The sequence below is a fragment of the Grammomys surdaster genome, unplaced genomic scaffold (assembly GCF_004785775.1).
Source record: "Grammomys surdaster isolate TR1022 unplaced genomic scaffold, NIH_TR_1.0 255, whole genome shotgun sequence".
Taxonomy (NCBI): domain Eukaryota; kingdom Metazoa; phylum Chordata; class Mammalia; order Rodentia; family Muridae; genus Grammomys; species Grammomys surdaster.
The window spans coordinates 9,340,791-9,362,256 of NW_021604696.1; the positions used below are offsets into that span (position 1 = coordinate 9,340,791).

General features: G+C 45.4%; 1 protein-coding gene across 2 annotated transcripts in view; it reads left to right on the top strand.

Moving 5' to 3' along the window:
• Window positions 1–21,466, top strand: part of Npas2 (neuronal PAS domain protein 2) — a 177,736-nt gene that overhangs the window by 115,219 nt on the left and 41,051 nt on the right. For both annotated transcript variants that reach the window (XM_028775394.1, XM_028775393.1), the window contains exons 6-7: window positions 11,504–11,624; window positions 12,628–12,741. In XM_028775394.1, coding sequence (XP_028631227.1) covers window positions 11,504–11,624; window positions 12,628–12,741 — 235 coding nt within the window. The remainder of the gene's footprint in view (window positions 1–11,503; window positions 11,625–12,627; window positions 12,742–21,466) is intronic.

A 21,466-nucleotide genomic window follows, 5' to 3' on the forward strand; every position in this document is an offset into this window, starting at 1 on the left:
CCCTCTCCCTCTCCCCCTCCTCCTCTCCCTCTCCCTCTCCCTCTCCCCGTCCCCCTCCTCCTCTCCCTCTCCATCTCCCTCTCTCTCCTCTCTCTAAGCCTTGATGGCTCCCTGGTAACAGTAGCTCAACATGAAGTCACTTGCAGATCTACACCAGGCTAGAAGGCCCCACCCTTAAGGGCAACTCAAGCTTTTGTCCAGCATCCCGTTTCTTACCTTACCGTTACTGGCTCCCATGGAACTTGGTCCAAAATGTCAGATCCATTAGGAGTGATGCTTATTAGTGGTGGATAAACATCCTCTCTTCATGCTCCTCCTAATCAGTCTGGCAGAACCAACCACCCCACTCCTAACCCTTGTGTTCAGAAGGTTAGGCCTCCAGTTTATGTGACAAGGCAGGTAGCAGCTTGCCGTGGATTAAGCCAAAGGAAACCCTGGGTCAGCATGATTGATGCTAGGAAAACTATGGTCCTTTCTTCATAGCTGTGTCAGGCTGGCAGGCCGCATGACCTTTTTCCATGAGCAGCTGCTGTCTATCTTGTGGGGAAAAACCCTACTCTGTTGGTGGCATGGGGTTTCTTCTATGTCATCCTGGCCATCTCCCATCCCGTCGTTTTTGAAGATGGTCTGTATTCCTATAGAACTATCACTACTTAGGTTCTTCTGCTGTCTCAGCATCTTAGGTCTGAAAGGTACTTTTGACCTTTCTGGGTGGGTACCTTCCCATGGCATCATGGGTATCACTGTTCTCTGATGCCAGGCTGGGACAGGCATGTGGGTGTCTCTTCTTCAGACAGCTGTTGGAAGAAGTTCCTTCTGGTCTTAAAGGATGCCAAGGTGCACCCACACCTTGCTCTTTATCTCAGTGCGGAGGATGGTGATGATGCAGAAGTGACCACGCTTTCTTCATCATGGCTTCTTGGGGCTCATCTAAGATAGCTGAGGAGAGAGAAGGAGATGAGGTGTCTCTTTGGGGAGAGCTTCTTTTTTCTCTGAGTGGGAGAGAGTCCATAGCAATGGGCCCTGACCAAAACTAACCAAGTGTGACCTGTTTTCTGGCTGGGAAGAAGGGCCAGAGCCCAGAGCTGTTTGGGTAAACTCTCTTCTGCTTTAGGCTCTCGTGAGTATCTGATGACCCAGTTGCTATATGTGGCAGAGGGAACTTAGGAAGTAATTTTCCTGGCTTGAAATTTTGGAGCCGTTCAGGTCCACTTTGCGAAATCATGTTCTTACTGGAAGGACTAGGGATGGCCTCACCCTTACTTGGTTGTGCCAGACCCTTGTGTGTGGTTACTAGGCGGCCATCTGTAGACTAAACTCACACCTTGACACACACAGTGAGGCTCCAGTAGGGCTGAGCCCCTGGATAGGAGGTCTGCGGTTAGCTTCTGTCCTCTGGCTTTCCAGGGGTCTTCCTTTACAAGCGTGGTAGGCAGGGCTTTTAAGAGCAGGAATTTGCTGGTTCTATGAGCATTGAGCTATTTCTTCTGGAAATCATTCCTCTATTCCTTCCAACTTACACCTGATGGAAGCCCAGGGGCCCATCCAGTGAGGGTGGGACAGGGGTAGAAACAGGTGCCACTAGGTCAAGCCCAAGCTGGTCACCACTTCACACCTGTGTGTTCCTGGTGCAGCTTGGGTTTTGGGTTGCAGCTTGGGAATTCTTTTGATTAATTTGTCTTTCATTTCCCTACTTTCTGGCAAGAGATGAGAAACTGTCTGCAGAGTGTTCAATGTTTACAGAGGCCCTGTGGTGGTGGCCTTTCTTCAGGGTTTCAGTCTGAGAACTTCCACCTGTTCAATGGTCAGGAGTACATGCTTACCGAGCACCCACTTGCTCTATGCCAAGTTTCCGTGTATTGATATCTATAAAGCTTTTGGAACAGTCTCTTGCTGCCCATACTGATCCTTACAGTGATGCCATGAAGGTCAATACCACTGAGCACAGATGAGAAAACAGCAGTACAGAGAGGTCAAGTATAGACCCAGAAGATGGAGGCATCCATGGGTGTGACTGTGGGTGTGAACTGGGGCAATGGTTCCAGACAGCCAGGGGTGTGACTATGGTGTGAACTGGAGCAATAACTCCAGACAGCCAGAGGTATGACTGTGGTGTGAACTGGGGGTCATGTCTCCAGACAGCCAGGGGTGTGACTATGATGATATGAACTGGGGAAATAGCTCCAGACAGCCAGAGCTGTGACTGTGGTGTGAACTGGGGGCCATGTCTCCAGAGCCAGGTGTTTAGCCACTACTCAGAACTCCCCAGAGGACAGAAAAGGTACCAATTCCTCAGGCTGTGATGAGTGTCATTCTTCAGAGGTAGACATTGAGAAGAAGCATGGCTGGCTGGAGACAATTGGGGCAAAGGACAGGAGACCACAGTTCCCAACAGCAGAGCTCTGCCATGCCAAGGTCAAATCCCAGAGTCACCTCTGTGGTTGAGATGGAGAAAAATCCATCAGGATTCTTCCCAAGAGCAGGTGAGCCTAAAGCTCTGTTTCCTGCTTCTTCATGAGATAAAGTTCCTGATAGATTCTCATACAGCGATTTCCTGATGAAACATTGGAGAACTTGTTCTCAGTATGGCAAAGAAAAAAAGAAATGAGGGAAGGAAGGAAGGAAAAAAGGAAGGAAGGAAGGAATGAAGGAAGGAAGGAAAGAAGGGAGGGAGGGAGGGAGGGAGGGAGGGAGGGAGGGAGGGAGGGAGGAAGGAAGGAAGGAAGGAATGAAGGAAGGAAGGGGAGAGAGAGAAAGAAAGACTTTAGGTGAATGTTTTAGTGGTATTGATATCAAAATACTTGGCCTTTCTTGATGTCTAGAATGAACACAGGCTATCAAAGCAGAGATGGAAGGGTGTGTTCGTGTCTGTGTGTATGTGTGTGTGTGCATGTGTGTGTGTCTGTGTGTGCATCTGAATGTGTGTATGTTTGTATCTGTGTGTGCATGTATGTATATGTGTGTGCATGCATGTATGTATGTACATGTGGTGTGTGCATGCACGTGTGTACATCTGCTTATGTGTCTGTGTGTGCATGTGTGCATGTGTGTGTACATGCAAGTGCATGTGTGCATGTGCATGTGTGTCTGTGTATACATGTGCATATGGATACATGTGCATGTGTATCTGTGTCTGTGTGTCTATGTGTGTCAGTGTGTATGTGGTATGTGTGGTGTCTATGTGTGTGTGTGTTTGTGTGTGTGTGTGTGTGTGTGTGTGTACACATGCACACATTTCTAAAAACCCAGGTCTACAGAGAACTTCTGCGATGGGATGGCAGATGTTCAGGAGGAATGCTGGGAAAGCAGACTGTACACAAAGGACACAATCAGGAAACAGTCTGGCTGAGACAGAGCCAGGGCCGGCATGATCTGGGTTTCCTGTTTGGATTGTTTTTTTTTTTAAACTACCAGCCTGCTTCCCTTTTCTGGTTGGTTTGCAAATGTGGTGTTTGCCTGAAGCACTAGGTCATGGTGCACTCTGAAGACTGGAAACCATGTCTCCAGCCCTGAGCATGGGACTGTGTCTCAGTGTTTATGAACAAGACACCAGCTTCATAAGTGAGCTTGTTCTATGGTAGCAATTGCATACACAGAGCTTGTCAAGGTGGGCATGCCTCAGAAGAAAGGTAAGTATGCAGATATCTCAATCCCAAAAAAATAACAAGCTAAGATTAAAAAACATCTATAGGCTGAAAAACACTTTCATGTGAGTTAGTCCTCCAGGTAAGAGCTCCTTTAAGAGATATTCTAAAATATGTGGGCAAGTTCCCTTGAGGCTCACAGTAGGAGAGTCAATCACATAAAAGGAAGGGAATAGCCTCTGGCTTATGTTATGGTAAAATATACACATCAAGGTCAAGGCCAGCAGGCTCTCCAGGAAATGCTCCTCCTCCCATCACCTGCAGGAAATGCCTACCTTCAGGCCATGTCATCAGAAGGTCCCTAATACATGTGATTGCAGTGTGAAGTTAATCATGGACTGCAAGTCTAGGTCTCCAAAGCAAGTGTGTGTGTGTGTGTGTGTGTGTGTGTGTACCCGTGCACATGTGTGTGCATCCCTGTCTGTTCACAGGCACATCCATGTATGTGTATATATGTGTGTGTGTATGAGATATATATATATATATATATATATATATATATATATATATATATTACACATTATTTATATGGATGTTTAAATATCTATCTACATTATCTATTTATAGATAGATGGATGGATGGATAGATAGATAGATAGATAGATAGATAGATAGATAGATAGATAGACAGACTAGTATTCAAACTAATGACTAAGTAGGCAAGAATGTGCAGGTAAACCATCCATCACAGAGGATAAAAGCTAGAACAGACCTGAGACCACAGGAAGCCCATCTGCTGCTGTCTCACCGTGTCCCACCTCTGCCTAGAGACAACTGTCTTCCTAAGTTTGAAAATAACTGTTTGCTTGTTCTTCTTTGCAGGTTTATTAAATGCTGAATTGTTCACTGACCTATAATTTAGTAGAGGTTAAGAATTTCACACCTTAAATGTTTGGAACAAATGGTGTTTCGATGTGGGATAGCTCCCCTCCCCCTGCCAACATTTTTGTTCATTTGCATAAATTTCCTTATGCCTCTGTATTTGCATAATGAAATATCTGGAGAAGGGACTCAAATCTAAACAAAAGTACATCTATGCTTTGTACATACCTGGCATTTGTAGCCTGAGGAAAGCCTTGGGGAGTATTTTAAGTCATTCCATGCGTTACAGAATGTTCCATGGTATTTTCCTAAAAGTTTGGGGCTGGAGATACAACTCAGCAGTCAGGAACACTGGCTGCTCTTCTAGAAGACCTGGACTCAGTTCCTAGCACCTTCAGGACAGCTCACAATCTTCTGTAATTCTAGTTTTAGGAGACCCAGTGTCTTTTTCTGGCCTCGGTAGGCACTGCACACATATGGTGCACAAAAATCTCGAGAGAATGACAAAGTTTCTGACTCCGGACTTTTGGATCAGAGATGTTCAAACTGTGCTACTTTTTCTTCTTCATATAAGCGAGATCGTAAGAGCAGCTGTGAAGCCAATGAGGTGACCCAGCCTGTCAAAGTGCTTGCCACACAAGCCTGATGACCTGAGTTAGACCCCTAGAACCTGGGGCATAGAGAGACTTTCCCTGTAGCATGTGACAGGCTCTCTTGTCATAGTCTGGACATTGGTTCTCAGGGAGCATGTTTCAATTACCTGTTATTCACCTCATCCTGGTGTAGTGGCAATGTCTGAACACAACATTTGGCACCCAGCACTAGATGGAAGAGGTTGGCAAGAGGACATGAGTCACACATTCTCAGAACCCAGGGGAAGAGAACACTACACCCTAAGGACATGGGGGTCACCCTTTTATACAGAAGAAGGGGTATGGTCAGAGGGAGACTAGCTTCATAGTAAAGAGATGAGGGCATGCACCCAGATCCTAGTGAGCTTCGTTGAGTAATTCTAACTTTCAGGCCAAATCCTCCACTCAGGAATTAACAGGAACTGTGCCTGGTCCATTGACAAGAGGAGCTCACAGTTAGGCCTGACCAGACTTCAAAATGCCAAGGCTGCACACTGAGCCTCTCTCTGGGGCCTTTTAGCATAGGTGGCTAAATTGTAAACACGATCTCTCCATGGTTTACTTTTCCTTGTCTTTAGGGTATCTTGATGAACAGAGGTATCCTTTCTTTGCATTTGCCACTTTTTCTATTCAGCTGTTCTTTTCCTGAACCGTGATCAAAGGGAATTCCTGTCTTCTGGGAGCTTGACTGTCTGGCAAGAGCTTGATTCGAGTCTCTGCTAAATCTGAGTACCTCACACATCTCTAGTTGGCTGTTTCCTTTGCCTAGGTCAAGGACTTTAGGATTTCCCTGAAGCCTGTTGGTATCTCTTCTCAATATGAAACAACCCTGGGAACTCTCAGACTGTTTCCTTTACCTATAACCAGGGCACAGCTTCAGTTGAGACTGCCACAGCCCTTCAGGAACATTCTAGAGCCGATTGTCCATCCAGTCCACTTGAAGACCCAGCCATCTTGAAGTCGCTTTGTGTACAGTCTCACCACTCTTGACTGGATGTCATTGAACTAATGTTACTGTTCAAGCATGAGAGGTTTCCTGTGTTCACAGAAGTCTCGACTCATCCTAAGACTTGAGGTTTAACAAAGAGAGACCTGAGAACAACACACTGTGGAGCTCAGGGGAGGCCGTTCCAGGAAAGCCCAAGTGGAGCTAACCACTAGATAATTGGCCCAGGGTCTATCAACAGTGGGAAAGAGCCCCTCCTACCTCCTGCCTCCCACAGATATGGGATGCTCCTGAGGATCATTCAGACTGGACAATGACTGCAAAGGGCGTGGTCGCTCCTTCCCCTCTGTAATTGCTATTATTTTTAACAACAGAGCTTAGATCGTTCAAGAATCAGTTCAACTGCTGATGTAATTTGCTTTTCCATCAGCACTGGGGTTTAAATTTTCAAATTATCCTTGTCAATGGCAGTCTTTAGTACTTGAAAATAGCACCGTGGTAAAACAGGTAGCAGATGAACATAAGATCTAAGAGCAGCACTGGGCTCTTCTTAAGTATCAACCGACCAGAACCTCAGATCTCCATATACCCCACTTAGCCTACCTACCCCTAGCCATTCACCTCTGTTCTGCACGAACATCCATCTTTGCACGGCCCCACCCCTCGAAGTCTTCTAACCATTGCTCCTCCACAAAAGGACCTAGGCCAACTCTTCATTCTGCCATACCCACCCTAGGGGAAGGACTTAAATGAAACCCTTAAAGAAATGACTATGGAGTGACTTTGGGGTTTTAAAGAGTCTGAAATATCTTTAAGAAGAAAGGCTACTGTCATGTGTGAGCATTAGTCATATGCTAAAAATGCTAGCAAGAATTGGCTTAAAATAAAGTCATGAGCATCAGAGGGAAGATGGTGAAAGGCAAACAGAAATGATGCCCTGGGCTTGTGGGGGGTGGGGGGGGAGAGGAGTCAGAAGAGTCTGTCCAAAGACATGAGAACTCAGGCCTCCATGGTAAACTACCTAAGCCCTTCCTTTCCTAATTTCCAGTCAGCCAGCAAATGCTGGCTCCAGAAGGAGGGGGGGCCTTGCCTGTTGGAGTCTGACATCCAGGAGCCCTCAGAAATACTGGTTGGAGTTTAGCAGTGAATTAAGTGTCTGGCTCCTGTCCCTCCTCTGTTCCCTTCCTGGCTTCTGTTCACAGTCTGAGCATCTCTAACCTGATCTTTTAGTGTCCTGCTCTCCAGATTGTAAGTGGGATCTCTTTACATTGTGAGGTCCTCTTCAACTGATACCAGGGCGCAGTCCTGGTGAAACCAACTATAAGCTGTATGATTATTAAGTCAGAAACACTTAAATGGACCTTGGATCAGCATCCTAGGACACTCTGGAGTTTGTGTCAGGAATCTGGAATTGTGTCATGATTGTGAGTCTGAACTGGGCAATAGCTTCCTGCCACCATGTAACATCTCTAGAGAGGAGTAGACCACATACTTCTGGGCCAGGAAAAGATCCAAACTAAAAGTTCTAAGTTCAGTCTCTCCAGAATATGAATCAACTTGGGACCACTGGCCAGTCAGACCGCCCACTCTCCCAGTCTCTCGTGGCACACTGACTCCTCCAGCCAGGTCTCTGAAACCCTGCTAGATCTTCTCTTTGCAGCCTCTTCTCCCATAGCTCCTGGCCCTTCTTGATCTTACCCTCTGGCAGGTGTGTGTGTGTGTGTGTGTGTGTGTGTGTGTGTGTGTGTGTGCGTTGCCTTCTTCCTGGAGTTCTTTTCCACTCCCAAACTCCATCCTTCTCTTGGATCCCACCCAATAAGTCCTTCTTCTGGATTGTTCCTTTAGAGACTGCCGAGCATTTTCTTTGAAATTGGCACCCATACTTAGGGTCCTCTGGGCATTTATGTTTTTAATCATCTCTCAAGGAGATGGCCATCCACCCAGTCCACATAACATGCTGAAGATCAGGGACACAGCACTGAACAGACTCTGAGGTTCCTTTGGATTCAGGGGAGTCAGAGGACACCGGTCTGCAGGTATATAAGCAAGAAAATATCACTGTAGTATTGTATCTATATATATTCCCTAAGTGCTGGTTCAGTACACCTAGCATTTATGGAGTGATTGCTGTATACGCTAGGGTATACAGCAGTATGCACTAGGGTATACAGCAGTATAGGCTATGGTATACAGCAGTATATGCTATGGTATGCAGCAGTATCTGATATGGTATACAGCAGTACAGGCTAATGATCTCATTTAGTCCTTGCCCTTCCTCTTCCTTGCATTTGAGGAAAGTGTAGCTTGTGAGTCATGCAAGACCAACATATAAACCTTCTCTGGGACTCCCATGAGCCTTGCTGTGACATAGAAAAGTACTGCTAACCCAGCAGAGGGACAGGCCCATAAACCAACAGCAACAGGATGACATAGCAGCATATCAGAGGTGGAGTATGGGGTGTGTAGTTAATAGGGGAAGCTGCAAACTTGTTCATTTTTCACAAAGAAATATGTGGGATGCTCAGGTCAGAGGAAGGCCAGAGGAACCTGACAGATGGGAGGAAGGAATGCTAGGAGACTGCAAGTGCTGGGAACGGAAGGCAAGTAAAGTGTGCGCAGCTAAAAACCATGGTTAGTTGAGCCTCTGTTCCTAGGGCAAGGCAAATCTGGGGGCCGTTAGAAGCATGTGATAAATGATATATGATCCTGGGCCCCTTCTGGCTGCTAGGGAGATCAGCTGGACAAGGACCAGCATTAGGTTGGGAAGCTCATTACGTCTATCCACATCATTACTCAGATAAGAGATAAAGGTGATGTGGACAGGAGTAATATATACATACGTATGAATGTATGTATGTATGTATGTATGTATGTATGTATGTATGTATATTTTCTTGTTTGGCCACTCGACACAGCTAGAGTTGTCTGAGAAGAGGAACCTCAATTGAGAAAAATGCCTTCATCAGGCTGGCCTGTAGGCAGATGTGAGGGAGCGTTTTCTTGATTGATGATTTATGGAAAAGGGCTCAGCTCACTCAGGGTGGGGCCACCCCTGGAGAGGTGGTCCTGGCTTCTATAAGGAAGCAGGTTGAACAAGCAAAGGGAGCAAGCCAGGAAGCAGCACCCATCCATGGCCTCTGCTTCAGCTCCTGCCTACTCTGTTTGAGTTCCTGTCCTGACTTTCTTCGATGATCAACAGTGCTGTGGAATGTGTAAGCCAAGTAAACCCTTTCCTCTCCAGCTCGATTTGGGTCATGGTGTTTCATCAGAGCAACAGAACCTCTAAGACAGAGACTATCTGGGTGTGGTGGGGAAGGTGTTAGGGTGAGACAAGGATCTGAATGCCTCCTATCTGTGGGGTGTATCCTAGTGACCAGTTGGCTGTACCATTTGTGGAGATGAGGACCCAAGATATGAAGACAACATGACAGGATTAAGATGTCTGGATTAAGACCTATGATTATGTGATCTGGGGAATCTGAGTAGTTGATGGGAGGTTAGGCCTGTGGACTTGAAAGAACGCTGGTGGGGATTCGAGCTTGAGGGTCTACATAGATGGTATTAAAGATACAGGACTGGGTGTGTTTACTAAGGGGAAATGAGGACGGCGGCAGAGCATGCAGGTTTCCTGTCTTCACCGCGAGCTCCTGTCTTAAGAGTTTGTATTGCTGTGATGAAACACCCATCTGGTCGAACTGCTGTGCCTCAGCCACAGCGACCACCTCGTAAAACTTCAGCATTCCATGTTGACTGATAATGTCTGTCACGGATCAAGACTATCCATACTTCCGGTTACGTCACCGGAAGTTCCATGGGTCTCAACTTTACCTAGACTGTATGTAGTATTTGTTTTGTATTCTCACTGTCTGAGAACTCAGGAAAAATGCAGCTCCATCAGTGAGGGTCCTATGAGAAATAAAGAGCAGTGTTTTGCTGGCTTAAAGGTCCAGAGAACTCCGTGTTCTCTTTATGGCCATTTAAAAAAGTGATTGGCCTCTCCACAGGGCTCCATGTTACCCTGGCGATCTCTAGCCAGAAGACAGGACTATTGGCAAACAGGGACCTCAAAGGCGGGAGAGAAGTTGGTTCTCTGTACACATGTCAGGCTTAATACTTGAGGTTTTTCCTAAGCCCACAGACAGAAGCACGTATGCATGTGAGGACGTGCAGAGTCCTCTTGTCTACAGATCCAACCAGCTGCCAGTTGGTAATATTTTAAATAAAACATTGTCCATCCTAATCATGTGCACACTCCTTTCCTACATCATTAGTCTCTAAAGGATACAGCTCTGTATAGATGTATATGCATATGTGTATGCATATATATATGTACATATATACATACATACATATTGCTCAGGCATTGTGAGGCTGTTAGAGATGATCTGAGTCTAGGTCCTGTGAAAATACTGTACCACGGAATTTGGTGTCCACAGGAGAACCCTAAACAATCTCCTGGGGATACCAAAGAGCATCTGAAAACCCTTTAATGGTTTTATTCGTCAACAGTTTGATATATAATGTATTCTGGTCATTTTCATCTCCCGTTACTCCTTTCATCTCCTTCCCCCCAACTCCCCTGGAGCCTTTTCTTCTAACCAATATGCCCTCCCTCCCTGCTTCTAGTTTCATGACTTTTTTGTCTTGGTTCGGTATGACCCAATGAGTTTAATCAAGGTTGACATATGAGTACAGGTGTTATTTAAAGGATCATGGACAACTTACCAGTGGCTACGCAAACGACTCCCCCCTCCCCGGCAACCATTAGTTGCCGATAGCTCATCAGGGAAGGGCAGACCCTCCCAAAGCTCTTGGACAGAATGTGGGTGGGGCAGGCATCTCATACAGGTCTTGGGGAGATAACCACAGTTGTGAGTTCATGAGTACCACAGCCATGCCATGTCCAGGAGACAGCCTCCCAATCCTTTTGTTTTGTTTTTTTGGGGTTTTTTTTTTTTTTGGTTTTTTTCGAGACAGGGTTTCTCTGTGTAGTCCTGGCTGTCCTGGAACTCACTCTGTAGACCAGGCTGGCCTCGAACTCAGAAATCCGCCTGCCTCTGCCTCCCAAGTGCTGGGATTAAAGGCGTGAGCCACCACCGCCCGGCAGCCCCTCCCAATCTTTTAACCACTTTGCTCCCTCCATCTCCTGGTCCCCTGGGCCACAGAGAGGGTCAGGCATAGGCATCCCTGGGACTTGTTAATCAATTTATTTTCAGCTGATTAAGCCCAGGGCCTTGTGCATTCTAAGCAAATGCTCTCTCATTGAGCCAGAGCTCCAACCCCTGTAAAAACTGTTCTAAGATACAGAGGAGGAGTCCATGAAGGGTCTTCACAAACCACGTGCTCCTCAGTTTTCATCTCTGAAGCAGTTCTGAGCTGCCAAGAATTCTGAGGCTCTGCCTTTGCTCTCAAGTTCACTTGGTCAAGTGCGCACCTTTTCTCTTTATTTTCTCTTGCAGTCGGATGTCCTGGATCAGAACTTGTTAAATTTCCTTCCAGAGCAAGAACATTCCGAAGTTTATAAAATCCTTTCCTCCCATATGCTTGTGACGGATTCCCCCTCCCCAGAATTCCTAAAATGTAAGTCTGTCCTCCTTGTTATTGGATCTGAAGACAAGAATTTCGCTCTAGCTAGGGAAAGGAGGTCAGAATGAATTAAGAAGGGAGGACTAATTTTAAGAATAATTTTCCCTGTGACTCAGAACATTTCCAAGATCCTTTGAGGTATATTTTAAGTTGAAGCTAAAACTGGAACTTGGAACATGTACGACATTTTAGCTTTTATGTGGAAAAGTTAAAAGTATAGCTTCAGAATAATAACATGTTTCAAGTGTGTGACAGAGATGCCTTTTTACATGAGAGTAATAAATAGGGCAAAAATCCGAGAGCAATCTGCTGATCTTAGGGAACGCTACAATGTAAAAGTTTCTGTGGCACAGATAGTCAACTGCTAATTGAGTAATTAGGTCAGAAATCCATATTCTGTCCTCCCGTGGCTGTCTTCTGGTTGTTTACATACATGTGTGATTTTTATGGAAGTTTGAGGTTTATATCAAAATATTTGGCAACCCAGATAGAAGGCGGGCCTCAGTGCATGCTCACCACGTGCCGCCTAACGAAGCATACGCAATGGCAGGCAGTAGCGGAGACGCTTGCATTTGCTCAAGCCTCAGTCCATTTCCATGCATAATTGGTCCCGTCTCATACATCTGATTTCCCTTCAAAGCAAAGCAAAAAAAAAAAAAAAGATTAAATTAAAGAGAGCGGCTCTATAGGAGCAGCTTTATTTTAGTACCCATGTGAAAACAACCAGAACTAATCAATGCCGACACAACCAACCACAGACATCTGTGAGCAGATTGGCTAATTGGGTCCAAGTATAGAATACAGAATATAGATGAACTGCAGGAAGGACGGGAGAACGGCCTGGAGCTGCAAGGGTTAGAAGCCAGGTCTAACGGTCTGTCATATGGAGAAAACCACGCAGGCCACGAGTGGAGAAAATCATACAAGCGCAACTTGTTTAGTCTGGAGTGTGTGTAACCCTCCTCTCCTTTTCTCTCTTCTCCCTCTAACGACCCAGCTGACAACGATTTAGAGTTTTATTGCCATCTTCTCAGAGGCAGCTTGAACCCAAAGGAATTTCCAACTTACGAATACATAAAATTTGTAGGAAATTTTCGCTCTTACAACAATGGTAAGCTTTCATCATCCTACTCTTTCAATGGTGTCTTTTATCGTGCAAACATGCACATGAGGTCCTAAGAATTATTTCACGTCTGTGTTTGGATTTCCTTGTTTCTGGGATCAACAGTGTGTGTGTGTGTGTGTGTGTGTGTGTGTGTGTGTTTGTGTTCACCAGTATCCTCTCACATTCAAAAATGCATCTTGTGCCATTGCACATACCCACCCTGAACTGCACGAGAGCCATTTATTTGTTTTCAAGCTGATGGGATAATCTTGTGCACTGAGAAATAGTTTACAGTTAATAAAAAAACAGGCTCAGCCTGCAGACTGCCAAACAGGCCTGTGCTGTGACACCCAGATATGTCCCCTTTGCTCCCTGAATGTTTGTCTCTCCTGTACAGTTTGCTGCAAGCCTAAATAGGTCTGGCTCCTGAGTCTTTACTCACTATGGTCCCTGTGCACAGTAAGGCTGTTTTACCACAAGCCAGGAATCTGCATTGGAGAAATTACCACACAGAAGTCAGTTTGATTTTTAGAAGCTACAAAGACAACTAGTTGCCTAACCTCTAACTGCAGAGACATGCACTCTAACGTGTGCTTGAACACTCATTCTTACTCGAGACCCACGCTGAATAGGAATACAGCTCTAATGCCAGAAATGTCAAAATCAGGTTCTGTTCGGGCAGAGCACTGAAAGGCCTGCTTCCTTATTTGCCACAGCCCTCAAATTCTGCACAAACCAGAAAAGCTAATATTTTATAAAATGGCAAGGAAAAAAAAGCAGAAGGTGCTAACGGGAACTGGGGGGAGGATGAGAAAAGGAGGGACTGATATCAGAAGAAAGCAGAGTGGGACTGGGATGCTGAGCTGCAGAGAGGAGGAGGGCCTGTGGGAGGTACAGGGAACATAAGAACAGCTAGAACTTCTGCCATGTTAGTTACTACTGTTTGACTCGGGACCCACCTGGGGCTGTTAGCCTCAGCCAGATTAGACCTGGGTTCCAATGGAGCAAGCCAGTGTCAGAGCATCACATCCTAATGCTGAGCCTGACTGGAATTATTTTTCCTCCCACCCTAAATGATCCTTGGCTGGATGGTATTTGAATAAACAGGCTCACTTCATTTAAAAGGCTTCAAGGAGATACTAAGTACAGTAAACCTGCCAGAGTGATTTTCAGGTCCTTGTCCAGGGATTTTGCCTGGATAGTAGCCTCCATGGCTGGCTTGGCCCTTCAGAGGACCAGTCCATCCAGGGATCCATGTGGCTTTAACTGTAAAGTGGAGGGGAGTATTCATTCTTCTATGTGGGCCCCAAAGTCTAAATGAAGCCAAGGGCTGACCATGTCTGATCTGGCTGATCTGGCTTGGTCAAACTTCATGAGACAAAGTCAAGGAGCCATTACACAGAAGGAAGTGGTAGATGGCAGGCTGCCCGACTGAAGAAGTTGGCATCTGGTAGGAAAGCCAACACCAACCCAACCCCAGAACAGCTAGAGGAGGCAGCTTGTTAAAATGCAAATCCTTAGGCCTTGTTCAAAGATGCTAGTTCAAGGGGTCCAAGGCCCAGGACCATGCAGTTAGAAAGGCCTGGGAGGGATTCTGCCTGTAGGAGTCTTAGACTTTGAGAGTTCATTCCCTAGAGATCAGTAGTGTTCCTTTCAATCAGCTGTATTGTTGAATATAAGGGGCTCTTCAAAATAGGCTTAAAATGTGCTGATTTGTTCAGAACTAAACCTAACTACTGTAGGATCCAGTCACCCCACTTCTTAGGACACACCCAAACGAACGACAGCAGGGATTGAAGAGGCATCGAGCACATTCATAAAGAGTTGCAATTGCCAAAAGTTAAGAGCAGCCCAATTGTTCATCAGTGGGTGAATGGATTAAAAGTGTGCAGTATCCTTACAGTGGGTTATCACCGCTTGTAAAAGGAGGGGAATTCTGGCATATGCTCAACATAGAGGAGCTGTGAGAAGCATTATGCTAAGTACAATAAACCTGCCATCAAAGGGCGAACACTGTGTGATTCCACTCGGATGAGCCACCTATTATAATTAAATTTGTAAGGATAAAGTAAAGGGTGTCTGTCACGGGCCGGGGGAGGGGCCGGCAGGGAGTTGCTGAGTGCGTATCAGTTTCCATTTAGTAAGACAGAGTTCTTGAGATGGATGGCGGCGTCAGTATACAGATGTGCTTGGCACTACTTCAGCGTATATTTAAATGTAGTGCGGGTCAGTCCCCAACTCCAAAAAGAAAAAAGGTTAGGTGGTAAACTTTATACTGTATGGCGCTTTATCGTAATATCGGAAACACGTGGGAGTGTTGGCCTTAATGGCAATTGTCAACAGCCGCAGACTATCCTAAGTGGCCAAAGGCTGAGAGGGAAAGATACCCTGGCTCTCAGATTAAAAACTATTGGCTGCTGCGCCCACGTGGGCCTGCATCAACAGTGTGCATGCTCAGTTCAACGAACACCCTGTGATTGACTGGTGAGCAGCAGTCCTTCCCCCTCTCCGCCCTCCCTCTTCCCTCCTCCAACCTCCCCCCTCCCCCGTGAACTTGTATTTTTCTTACTAAAAAAGCTTCCAGATAGTGCTTTAAATCATTTCGTTGTATAGCACATCTTAGAAGGCGTCAAGGACGTAGGCGGGCTTCATTCTTACCTGAGCTGTGGTTTTATTTATTTATTTATTATTTTTTAATGTAGCAAGGCTTTATTTTCACTTCAAGCTGAAACAGCATTGGCTGGCTTGAAAGAGTGTGTGGAAATTATGTGTGACTTTTGTTAAAACTGTTTTTTTGTTTTTTTGGTTTTTTTTACTGTTGCTGCTATAAACACGAAGCATCCAAAGCAGAAATGTTGAAACCGAGAACATAATCTCCCTCTAGAGCATCTTACATGAGCTGAAGTCAGAAAGGCTAGATCTGGACAAGAGACCCCGAGTGTACATAATGACTTGGCATGAACGTAAAAGACCAGAAGTGAAATGCATGAGTGACTACAGTTAGCCAAGAGGCATAATTCTAACGTCCCTTTCCACCACAGCAGTGTGACTAGAGATAGCCGTGGTATACTGCTGATTTAAAGCTCTAGAAGAGAGGATCTTAAGTGTTCTCTCACTGCAAAGAAATAATCAACATTTGAGGAGGTACCGACGCTTGCCCTGGTTTGAACATTGTACAATGTACCTGAAACATCACCTGGTTCCTCCTTACTACATATAATTGTTAAGTGTCAAACTAAAAAATAAGGGCTAGGGTATAGGTCGGTGATGGAGTGCTCCAAGAACATGCCCTGGGCCTGGGAATTCCTTCTGAGCATGCGCAGATAAGGGGAGCAGCTAATGCTGCGTCGGTGAGAGCTTTTGGAGACCCTCATGGTTTGTACGTGAGGATCCAGTCTGCTTTCTCATTGACTCTGTATAACACTTTTGAGACTTTCCCAGCCTCTTAACCTTTGCCATGTGTGTGGGATGGAAGCAGGGGGGAAAAATGGAGAGGGAGAGGGAGAGGGAGAGGGAGAGGGACAGGGAGAGAGACAGAGAGACAGACAGAGACAGAGACAGAGACAGAGACAGAGAGGGAGTTAAACACCAGCAGTTTACTAAAGACTTGAACAAAATGGAATTTTCCCTCTCCTGAATGTTTGCACATGGTTGTCACTCCTTAGGAGAGGTGACCACTGGTCCCCAGTGTTCTAGGAGGAAGATATAAAACACAGCACTCTTTATCCTATGTGTCTTTAATATGTGAAGAAATGTGTGCTGAGAAATGGGATAAGAAATTCGTCATTTTAGAAGGGTTTCTGACCTGTCTAGCAAGAGCTCCTGAAGGTTCTAGACTGAGCTAGGTGAGCATATGACCCCACCGAGGACCCTCGCTGGCCGATGGCAGTGAGGTGGCCACTGTCCACAGCAGCCCTGTCTTCCTCTACTCCATGTGTTGATCGTTTCCAGAACATCACTAAAATACAAAGACTGTACTTGAACTATGTCTGTCCTATAACAGATGTTTTCTACAAGGAGAGAGTCTTCTTTTGGACAAACACACCGCCCCATATTTTCACTCCTCTAATTAAATATGTGATCAGGAAGAGCTTCTTAAGCTCCGGGTACCCAAGTGCCACACCCATTTCCCTACTCCTGTATAAGCAGAAAGACAACAGCTAGAGGAATATCCAGAACACGATGAACATCTTTGCTTTAAGGGATCATAAGAAGCGGGTTCTACTCCTGATAGGTCGTTCCACAGCAAGAAGAAAGCCATCCTTTATTGGGGCCTCCCACAGCCTTGGACTTAAATGTGCATCTGGCTGAAATCCAGAACACAGCATTTCAAAAGTCACTGGTATGGTTCCAAATAGGTCACCCTCAGCAAACATTCCACCCTGGGCTTTCCAGAAACCACACACCAGAGTATAAAAGTTTCCTTGCCCTCATTTTACCTAGTTGCCTCTAACCACAGCACCAAATTGAAGTGTTGGCAGAAGTCAAGGCCTTTTAGCTTCTAACTCTTAGATCCATGTGTTCCCTGGGATCTCTGTAGGTTGCCTGGTTTTGGGATTGTATTCTGTTTCTCCATGGTGCTGATTAGCTAAGATGTCTTGGTATAAGAGATCAAGACGAATGCACACCAGAGCTCCCTGAATACAGAGGCAGGGGGTTGAAAACCTTTTATACAAAGTGTCCGATGTGAGCATCACTGACCTCTCAAAGCTAGAAGCAAAGTTTGTCCTCTACTCAGCCAGGTGGCAGCGACTCCTCCCTCAGTGGTGGTCAGCTATCAGATTAGATAGCAGAGGGGTTCAGATCATGGTGAATAAGGTATTTCCCAAGACCATAGTCCCACACCATCCTCTTAGATCCGTATTACAGTGGAGCCATGAGGAATAGGCACGCATTTATCAACTGTGTCTTTCTGCTCTCTCTCATCTGAGAGTCGAAAAACTCCATGCACAAGATGGTCTATAATTTTAACTGAAAGCATGTCAAAAATATCCAGACAGGATGAGGACCTCAGGAGGAAGTTCACTTTCCTCAACATATGAAGAACTTACCCCCTACCCACACTAACCCTCAGCGGGGGAAGTCTTAACTCCATTACCAAAGTCCTCTGGCCCCTTGAAAATCTCAATGAATTCCAGGAAGTAGAAAAGATTTAAGTAAGACATACAGTTCTCCTTTAGAGCAATTTTTTTTTCAGTTCAGCAAACTGCCAACCTAGCCCTCTCAAAGAGCGCTTATCTTCCTTGCCTTTCTGCTAAGCAGACCTGGCAGAAATAAAAAAGAAGCCAAGCATGATGGTGCTCAGGCCAGGATGTGGCAGAGTAAATATGTAACTGTCTCCCAAGAACGTTGATATCTGGCTGTTCAGAACATACCCAATAAAGCATGCTGCAAAGAAGAAAACATGGAGTCTGAAATCACTTAGCACTTCATTAGTGGGAGACGATGCCTCATGAATGGACTGGAAAATATTTTCCACTCAATGGCTCCAAACCGTAGCTAAACATGTAGTATTATCTGTCAAACTCAGGGGGTTAGGAACCTCCTTCTGATGAGCAAACATCTCTGACGGCTAAGCCAGGTCTTTCTAGATATCCATCAGCATTGTCTCGCATTTGTTTCAAGAAATGCCTAGAAAGTTAGCTCTTACATTCTGTGTGGACTAGTCATGTGCTTTCTTACAGACTTTGCAAACAGCATATCAGCAGCTCATTTGAGGAGAGTGTTTGGCTGAGATGTCTGAGCTGGCTGGCCAAGTGGGACATGGTCAGGATATCTTTCTCCTTCTTTGTTACTAACTAACACTCACCGCAACTCTGGTCCCTCCCCCACCAATCCTTTCCTAAACCCCGTGAGATAAGTTCCCTACCATCTGAGATCCCCAAGCCATGTGTCCATTATTATAACTCACCTTGTGTCCTTATCATGACTGATAAATACTATGTTAGAAAAGCTCAGAACTTGAAAACTAAACATTTAAGTCTGAAGATCCAAAACCATGTTACCCCACATCTCTCCAGGCAGGAGCCCCTGTTAGACACTTGCACTATTTGTCAACCCTTGATGGTGATAGAGCATGGAATTCCCAGCCACCATCTTGACTGGGTCATCTTTGGACCAGTGTTCATCCTTCAGTAGGTAAGGTAGTGAGCTAACCTAAATGCCAGCGACTTCCAGAACCCTCCGACAGTGGCAGAGTGGGGGAACTATAAAGGACAATCAACCCTAGGGTCCCAAAGTCTTTGTGCCAGTTACTGGTAAAGGCCAGAGTATTCCTTCCTGAACTGAGCTCTAAGCTCAGTTTCGGTGTGGAACAGAAGTCCTCCCTGAGGGAGTCATCCAGAAAACCTGGGAACCTTCTGGGTGTAGTAGGACCCCTGTGCAGCATGGAGCTGGGAAACAAGACCCAGCTTCATGTGGAAAAGACCTGCTTCCCCAGCCTTTGCCAAGGATAGCATCGGTTTTGAGTATGCACCCTCTAGAAGGAAAATGCAGAGAGAGATAAACACTCCTCCAAGGTCTCTGGCTAACCAGAGAAAACAGGGCTGTGCAGACAGTAGGTAACAAATACCTCTGAGAGGTAAGGAAGCCAGTTGTAATTAGATGTAATTTTTTTCTATTATTTAAATTGAAATAGGTAATTGAATTCTTAATTAAGGGGCTTTAAACTACCTTGGGATCTGAAGTGCCAGAGAGTTATTCTAAGTGCTAAATATGACCGTGCAACATGCATGTGTGTGTTGCCTCTGGAACATTCGAGGGCCCCATGTTTCAAGTAAAAAGTCATTTCACACTTAATCAGCAGTGTGGAAGGGAGCTTCCTCCCCTTGTCTCCCCCAAGGTCTTCCTCTTGGCCTCTACCTCCCCACCCCCACCTCTATTAAAACACTCACCCTGATTTTCTATTACCATGGCTCCGGTGCTCAGATGCCTGAGGCTTTGGGTAGGGAAATCTTGTTTGGAAAAGCCAACATTCACTTTGGGACCCAAGTGCAGGCTACCAGGAATAATGGGACATCCCTTGGCAAGGATTGGCCAGGGGTAGGGAGTGGGTCAGATTTTTACCTTTGACACCTTGGAAGTTATAAAAGCACAGATAAAAGTACTGGAAGGCAGCCAGGCCAAATGGAAAGTCTGCAAAATCCCACTGAATGACCACCACTCCAGTCTCTGCTGCCCTTGAGGAAGAAACACATCTTAGGTGGGGGTTTCCCACTTCCCCATCTTTTGCCTCCTTTTCACAGGAAATCAGGGAGAAGGCCCTTGCTGCCAGCACATGGGTTCAGTAGCCAAGGGGTGGCTCAAACCAGGTGCATCAGTAGAGGAAGAAGAAGGCGGCAGCCTTAAGTCCCTAGCAGGTCCTCGGAAATTTGCCTCCAATGTCTCAATATTCCAAAAAGAGTCAAGAGAATTTTATGAGGTAATTATCTGGCAGGGTAATGTCTCTTCGATTTGAGCAGAGAGTATTTCACATCTGGGAAATTTTTAATGTCTTTTTTTTTATTACACAGATGTTCACGTCTGCAGACCTTCCCTTATGTGGGATTGTTTTCCTTCCCCTTAATAAGTCTCTTGGCTCAGCCCACACCACAAGCCTACAGCAGTCTTAAGCCAGCTCACGACAGATGTGAACTCTCTCGAGATCACTATTTGCCATTTTACTCACTTCACGTTCATGTTTGGAAACATTTATTAGTATTTATGTGAGTGGATTCAGAGAACGTACTTGGTAAAGTGAATTTATTCCTGTCAGTGGAGAGCAGACCACGCTACAGAATCATTTACAAACCTATAAATATAGAAAACAAAAAAAAGTGATTGGAAAGCTAAACTATAATTCTGCAGATTTCATTTTAAACACATTTGGTTTTCTGATGTCCCATATGCTTTTGGTTAAATTGGAAAGCATAATGATAACTAAAATCTGTGAATGTAGAAAGCACAGGTTAAATAGTCACCCATCACCGTCCACTGGGGGGCTGTTCCCAGGTACCTCAGACAAACCAAGACCCATGGCTGGTTGAGTACCTTGTATAAAACAGTGTGGTATTTTCATAGCACCCACAAACACCCCATATATTTTAAATCATCTCTAGCTGACTTACAGTGCCTAGCACAATGTAAATGCTACATGCTTTTACTGAATTCCTTAGGAAACAATGGTGTTGAAAAGATGTGCGTGTGTGTGTGTGTGTGTGTGTGTGTGTGTGTGTGTATTCAATAACTGTATAGTGGTTTCTTGCAGATATTTTCAAATATATGGGATCCATATATTTGGTCTATTTTGCAGATTCAGAAGTCTTAGTTGTGAAGAGCCAACTATAACCAGTCATAATTTTTAAAGAAAGGGTTGTGTGGTCCTCTACTTTAGAAATCCTTGGCCCTGGCACATAGTTAGTCAGTGGAGCTCTGGAAAGTACCCATGCCTAAATTATGTGATCTGGACAGAGTCCAAGTGACAAAACCAGAGGTTCTAGAGTCCAGCCAGACATTGGAATTTGAGGATTCTGTAGATATGCCAACTTGGTTATTTTCATATTTAACTGGGTTCTTTCCTTGCCAGACTCAATCAAGATAATAGACTTTTTCTGACCCAGAATGTCACTTAGCTTAGTTCTCCATAGTCACCCTGAAGAAAGGTCTGCTGGCCTCCAGGAAGGACTTCACTGATGCCAAGTGGTATCTTAGGGGGTGTGCTGGGAGTCCAGTGTAAACACATTGGTGGCCATGA